General features: G+C 36.1%; 1 protein-coding gene across 1 annotated transcript; it reads right to left on the bottom strand.

Moving 5' to 3' along the window:
* Positions 1-1010: 1010 nt before the first annotated feature.
* Positions 1011-7921, bottom strand: LOC107653465 (hsp70-binding protein 1-like). The gene is made up of 8 exons (XM_016440180.1): positions 7787-7921; positions 6708-6827; positions 5585-5789; positions 5275-5499; positions 3006-3161; positions 2209-2305; positions 1982-2093; positions 1011-1223 (listed from the first exon to the last, which is right to left on the bottom strand). The coding sequence occupies exons 1-8, from the start codon at positions 7892-7894 to the stop codon at positions 1143-1145; spliced, it is 1104 nt and encodes a 367-aa protein (XP_016295666.1). The 5' UTR covers positions 7895-7921; the 3' UTR covers positions 1011-1142.

The raw sequence follows: 7921 nt of genomic DNA, 5'->3' as shown, positions 1-7921 counted from the left end.
TAATCTTTCAGATACGTTTAATAATTCTAGCAAAAAAAAACAGTTGTTCTTGTGAATAAGTGGAAACTGTGTTAATAGATAAAGCTTCTATTTTGGTCTTACTATATATCGAAGCAGCCTTTGATATGTAATTTACTTTGTGATATGTTTTATCACAGGGTAAACCTGACCAGTTCACCAATTAGAAAAATAGTTAGGATTTTAATGGAAATTTGGAAAAGTTTAAATCTTATTTGATAGAAGTGAATTCAGGTCAATTGGGAAAGTTTTGACATTGAAATGACTGGGACAAAATGTCCCAATTATCCCGAATAAACCATAAATAAATGTTTTTTGATCATTTTAATAATCCAAAAAAAAAAAAAAAAAAAGTGTCTTATTTCTTGTTCTGAAACAGAGCGCAGTTTAAAGACCACTAGTCTTTTCATTATGAGTTATCATGGGATCAAAACTATGTACAGTATCTTAATCAGCTAAGTGTTAAACATTTTGCAATTGATTGTTCAAATCTTACAGATGAATCAGGACAATACTAACTACGTCCAAAAAAATCATAAATCATATTCACTTCAATAATTACATTCAAAGCACAGAATCATAGTTTTTACTGATTAAGTAATTAAAAAAAGCAGATGTTTGTGCAGGTGTTTTTGCTTCTGAACCTTGGAACTCACTACCATGTTTTTTTTTTTTTTTTCAGAATTAAGCTTGGACAGATGCTTGTATCGGTACACTTTCATCTTTATTTTAGAATTTACAAAATATTATTATATTGATGTGAAGTTCCGCATTATGGCTTTGCATTTGTATAGTTGTTCAGGTGTAAAGAGGATTTTAACATTTATGAAGTTGACCCTAAACAGCACATAATTTACAATAACAAACTGACATATTATACAAAATGTACATATTGATAATATAACACAAAAGTGTTTGTGTACAGTTCATGGTATATGATTATGCAAGAGCACACGTAGCCAAACTGAACTCGGAAAATTTGGAAAATGGAGTCTCTTTATAAAAGTTTATCTCTTCCTCATTTCTATTTCTAGTTTTTGTTTCTCTCTTGAACAGAGAGGGAATTCAAACTCCGGTTGCTTTTTTTGTGTTTGCGCTGCGTAGCAGGAATCACCACTAAGACCTCAGCGATCCATTCCACTGTCATCCTGGGGTTGCCCTTGGAAACAAGCCGCTCGTAAACGTTCACAACACTCCAGCTCCTCCTGCAGGAAAGAAAACAATCAAACATTTAAGTCATTATGAAACATTGTTCACAACCCATTATACTGGCAAAATGTGACATGTGAACCAGAGTACTGAATGAGAGAATGGGGAAAAAATGCTTCAAGTCATTGATAACTGACTGGCTCTAGTGTTATTTCAGTTTTATTTATAAACAATTACAGTATTTTATTCATATTTTGAATTGAACTTTAGATTTAAAATTTTTTTCCCCTGAACTTTTGTCATTTTCATCAGTTCTTTTTTTCTTAAATATTTTGTTTAAGCTTTAATTTACTTTTATTTCAGTTTTATCAATTATTATTAATAATTTACTTCAGTTAGTAGCTTGTATTTTTCCATCTAAAATGTATATTTTACTTTATTTCAAATAACCAGTTAATTAAATAGTTTTAGTTTAAGATACCAAACACTGATTGGCTCATGAAAAGTTATTATTGTGGTTGTTTTTTTTTACAACTTTTTAAAATTTTTACAGTGTATATGTGTGGCCTAGGTGATGTGAGCTTAGAAGGAAAGTCATTTCAGAGGCGAAACAAGCTATTTAATTTTGATGATGGATTTGGATCTTTGGAAGAATTATCCAGGCTGTTGTTGTAAATAAGAACTTGTTCTTAAATGACTAGCCTGGTTAAATAAAGGTTAATAATAATAATAATATTCACCAAAAAATCACATAAAATAAAAAAGTAAACAGGGTCCATTTTGATTTCATGTTTACTTTAAAACAATAGTTTACCAGGCTCTCCTCTCGCCCCCTTAGGTCCTGCACTCGCTGGTTGAGCAGTTCCTCCAAGCCAAGCGATGCATCTCTGCAATCGTTCACACCACGGGGAGAGTCCTCAACCAAGCTACAAACATACATGATAAAAGAACTGTCAGAAACCGGGTCTCAAACTCCAAAAGCTGATGTAATTCCACCGGCATACTGCAGTTTGGTTTTCATCATGCAACAATACTACTAACCAGCAGAGGGCACCAAGCACATGTTCATGTACAGAGGAATGAGGGGAGCGAAGAACTGACACCAGCTGCTGCACCATCCCCATAGACAACACCGTATCTGAAAAAGAAAGTAGGATCGAACACATGAAACTCTAGCTATGTTTCCATCCAAAGTTGTGAATTTAACTTAAATGCAAAACTGGAATATCGCATAAAACAGTTGTGAATAAAGCACAGTTTCCATCCAACTTATCAAAGAGAACAAAATCGTCACTTCCTGATAATCTGGCACTAAATATTACTAAGAAAAGTAGGAGAAGCCACTGAATATTATCATTTTAAATTACTTGCGCTTCAGAGCGAGCAGACGAAACACAATAAATGCGGTCATTGCTTTCGGAGGTGGATGCTGCTGTTTGGGAACACAGTTGTGTAAGGCAATCTTACCGAAATTGATGACAGACATTGCATAACGACCAAAACAACATTTGAGATGCTGTGCAACGAGATCGATCCGCTGGTTAGTCAAGTTATCCCATCCCATCACGTAATGTCGCATTACTTTTTATATGCACATGAAGAAATTTATTGGGTAAATGTGTTTCCATCTCTCATTATTCGCATTAACTCTTTTTTTCGCTCTCAACTGATCGTAAAAAGTTTGTGAATTAAGGGATTTTTTCCCCCGAATTGTGTTGTTTCCATTACTCGTTTATAATGCGATACTTCAAAATGCACATAAAAACAGGATGATGGAAACATAGCTACTCATACAAACTCATGATGGTCTAACCGAATGCGTCCAGATTCAGCACTACCTTTGTGTTCTGGATGACTGGTCAGAAGGTTTAACAGAAGGAATGCTGATTTAGTTCTCAGTTTCTCACTGTCTGACTGCATCCCCCTCATCAGCACTGAAAAGCCATCATGTGACAGGAAGTCCCGCAGACCTGCTTCCTGTTCCCGGACTAAACCTGAAAGAGACAAGAGTTGTAGATGCTTAACTTCAGAGACAGTATAAAGAGGAGACTTGCTGCTGGAAGCCTTTCAATTGAAAAAAAAAAACAATGTTGAGTCACCAATCAAAAATAACCCAAATAAATAGGTTTATCAACTTTTGAAAAGTAAGAGCAAATGTTTTCCATGTTTTTTGTCGTTAACATCAAAGATTGTGACATCCCGATGTCTACAAAATTGGCATCGGACGATGTCTACAGTGAAACATCGCGATGGACGATGACATCGGTGGGGGCGACCGGGGGGGTGTGCCCGAAGCGTGAATCCTTATAAGGGAAAACACGAAAGAAGTAGTTTTTGACTTCAACTTTAAAAACATTCAAAGATGAGACTTCTCTAAGTTCCTGACGAAGACTATTCCAGAGCTTCGGCCCCACAACAGCAAAGGCCTGATCCCCGTTTAACTTTAAATATACTACTATACAGTATTACTTATAAGGGAAAACACGATTCCTAACACCGTTTCTACACCGGACACGAGTGGCGCGGCGCGACAAAATACTATAGAACCACTGATCTATAATAGAGATTTATTATATATAAATCAGTCTATAGAACTCATTATAATCAGTGATGCTGTCTACACTGGATGCGACAAATTCCCGACAGTAAACTGCTGCCGCATTCTATTTATGACATGCTGACACAAATTTCAAATGATTTTCAACGGTCACTTTGTCGTGTCCAGTGACAGACTTTAGTTGAGGCGTCTTTAATTTCTTAAAATCTTTGATAGACTTTAGTATCGCGTCCGGTACACTGGATGCGACAAATTCCCGACAGTAAACTGCTGCCGCATTCTATTTATGACATGCTGACACAAATTTCAAATGATTTTCAACGGTCACTTTGTCGTGTCCAGTGACAGACTTTAGTTGAGGCGTCTTTAATTTCTTAAAATCTTTGATAGACTTTAGTATCGCGTCCGGGGTAGACACGGTGTAACGGTTGCCTGTTACATTACAGTACATAAAATTTAACTTACCACATAAATAGAGTAAGGAGAGATGACTGAAGACGACGGCGAATGATTTGCAGATCCTCAGTACCACTGACAAACATGAAATGTGTGGCAAGTACTGCCGCTCCATTGTATAAACAGAGTATATGTGCGATTGCGAATCTCGAAAGTGAAAGTGAAACTAAAAGCGATCGTGCATTCAAAAGCACAATGCCAGTTTCAATGCCAGGTATAATAGCGGCTCCGATGCCGAAATATGTAGTATAATTACCCAATTATATAACTGCGAGGAAAAATATTGAAATATATATTTTCCTCCCATCTCGTATTTATTCCCTTTAGGGGTTCTGCCTACACGTCATTTTCTTTCCGAACACGGTATTGGGATGTGGGGGGAGGGGAATCACGATGCCGGCTCAACATCGTGATGTCTATCAGCCATCGGCAATGGACGATGGCATCGTCTATCGGCCCAACCCTACTATAGTATTTTGAAACAAACTAGTCAATTAGTAAAAATTGACAAATCAGACGTCCCTCATCCGCAAAAACCATGAACGAAAGAGAATATTACATACAGAACTATACCAAACTTTGCTATAAGTTTGATTGCATCACATAATAATTGCTGTTAATAGTGTTCATCGTCTGTTTGATTACGTCTTTAATTGATTATATGCCATATGTACATAAACTGACAGTCACCACTGATAAGCTACCACTAAATATTATAGAAACTTAATTTTCTATAAAGTTGCTTTGCAACGATTTGTATTGTAAAAAGTGCTATACAAATAAACTTGAATTGAATTTAATTGTTTTTATGCAGAGGAACCTTACATCTTGAGCTATAAAGCAGCTTATTTCATTTTAAATATATTTTAGATTATTAAAATGAGATGATTAGATGATTTCTATGTACCAAACAACTTCTTAGCACAGAATAAATTTTAGTACAAAAGTTAATAGTAAATCCTGATGTGGTCATGAAAACGTTCGCTTACAGTCACACGCTTAGTGAACATCCTGATATCCAGTGTAAAATCTTGGTCAATATCAAGTCAATATATTACTTTATTATTGGTCAATATATGCACATTTATACTTACAGGACACTGCGTAGAGTGCTTTAACTCGAACTGTGCTGTTTGCGTCGTGATCTGCGAGTTGCAGGAGTGTCAGCAGCGCCCCCTGGTTGAGCAGGTAGAACTGCACCTCTGGCATATTCTGGGCACAGCTGGCAATAAGCTGAGCCGCCCTCCATCGAATCCCAGCCTCGGAGTGACAGAGACAACGTGACATACACAAATCCAGCCCGCCCAGCTTCATCAGATCTGCAAACCACGCAGAGAAGTGATGCACGTGTTACAAAATAACAACAAGGAGGTTTGAAAGGCAAACACACACACACACACACACCTCTGGCATTGTCCAAGTTCTCGCAGAGCTCAGAAAGCATTTCCAGCACTTCCTCTCGCTCATCCTTCTCCTCCTCCTCTTCCTCACTCCCTCTCCCCCTGCATTCATCTCTACTTAGCACTTCCAAACACTGTTTCATCTGCTCGACCTCATCCATCTGTCCTTTACACACTTCTGCAAGAGCTCCTCTCAGAAACGCCATCCTCTAAAAAAAAAAGAGAAATTGGCTTACTTATATTTGGATAAGAAAAAGTGTTTTAATATGCAACACAAACATCAACACAACAGAATACACTTATAAATCTGTCGGGACACATATCAGAGATTAGGGGTGGGAGAAAATATTTATTGTCCAATGCATCACGATTCTCTCTTCAACGATTCTGAGCTTGGTTTTTTTCCCGCAAATGGCACGTGTGTGTTCGCTAGACTAGAGACAACCGTGGCGCATCCCGACATCAATGAATCATCAATGAACTGACTTTATCTGGAAAAATGACTCTTTGTTATTGTGTTCTTGCGTTACTGACTAATGTCCAATACACTAATTGACCAAAACACCTGATATGTCGAAATAGATCTGTGCATTAGTGTGAATGCAGCCTATTAAAGCTGCCACTGTCTATGATCGCATCAGTAATAATCAAACAGCACTAATGCTGAGGAAAAAAGAAAAACCCGTAACTATGATTGTCTGTAAACTTTTGGAAACTTAAAGCACTCTCAGATACTGAAAGTACTTTTTGTTTATCACTTGTCATTGTCTCATCCCCCCTTTATTACTTTATATTTGCTTTTTGAAGCTATATTTAGTCGGTTAAATTCTTAACAATTGTTTTAATTTATTATTAATTTGTAATTATTTTAAAAAGCAGCCTGCTTATATGATTTAATACAAATGCACAAAATAAATTTGATATAAAATGTATATGAAAATGTAGCCATGTGCAGTAATACTTAAAACTGAGGATGCGACACATCGTGATGCATCATGATATCGAATCGTTGACATGAGAATCGTAATCTAATCGAATCGTGAAACAAGTGAAGATTCACAGCCCGATCAGAGATTGCACGGTGGTTGGTGCTGCCGTTTAGATGGAGCATCGTGAGCTCTTCCCACCTCTTGTGTCATGGGTTCTCGTGGAGCAGGACCTTCAGAAGCAGAACCAGCCTCCACAGCCATCTGAAGCACACCTTGCAAATTGCGGGGGTGATTCCTGTTACCTCTGCCTTCTGCCATCTAAGGATAAAAAGGTGCATCACGCAGCATACTTTTTCTGCTTGCTTTTTAAATAGATAGATTTTAGATAGATAGATAGATAGATAGATAGAATATTTAATATTTTAATAGATAAGCTTTTTGGAGACACAAAATCACATTTGTTATTTACAATTTGTAATACTAAATATTTGTTTGGTTGACTTTTTGTGGTAACTGTTACAGTCATGTTGAGAACAGTGAAACACTTTTTTAATAAGACATTTAATTTATTTCACTTGCGGATATATTGTCACAGATGTTTTTGATGTGATACACAATACAGATAAACATTTCTTTATTTTCATTTACAGTTATATTTTCACAGATGAAGCTCTCACATATGTATTTATTTTATTTCACTTTCAGATATTTTATCAAAGATAATATGTTTTTTAACTTATTACTATTATTTAACTTGCAGATATAATCAGTGGTGGAAATGGCCAAAATTCATTTTAAGTTGGGGTAACTTTTAGATGACCTTTCAGATTTAATTAATTATAAAAAACCTTTAGAATTTATAATAACATTAAGCTTATTTCATGTTTCCTCTAAACCATGTTTTTTTTTGGTATCAAGATCAAAGGCACCCCGTGTAAATATATCTACAAACTTTTTTTTTTTTTGAGTATAACAATTCATTCAATTAGAGTAATAAGAATCAATCAGAAAGCATAAGCTACCAATCAAAGGAAACCAATATCAACAAAATTCATCTTTGCACTACAGAGGTGTTACAGAAGAACACAAAAGTGGCATTTAGGCCTTTTTACAGACTGTTTAATGACGCTCAGAGGTGCATTCAAATTCATAATAACAAAGTTATATGTTTTAAAGTATTTATTCCTATTATTTAACTTATATCTCACAGATAAGCGTCCAACAGCCAAATATACAACGAAACTGAATCATTTTCTACTCTAGGTACAAAGGCTTACCTTTGAAAATGCTGTGTGCCAAAGTTTAGTAGCGGTAGACGTTACACGGCCGTGTGTCAGACAGTCTCCCCGCAGCAGTAAGTTACTAATAACGTGCACGGGTATCATAAACACCGCTAATATGAACTGATCGTC

Source organism: Sinocyclocheilus anshuiensis, unplaced genomic scaffold (genome assembly GCF_001515605.1).
Source record: "Sinocyclocheilus anshuiensis isolate Anshui unplaced genomic scaffold, SAMN03320099.WGS_v1.1 scaffold383, whole genome shotgun sequence".
Taxonomy (NCBI): Eukaryota; Metazoa; Chordata; class Actinopteri; order Cypriniformes; family Cyprinidae; genus Sinocyclocheilus; species Sinocyclocheilus anshuiensis.
Note: the sequence above shows the minus strand (reverse complement) of the source record. Positions and strands in the feature narration are given on the sequence as shown.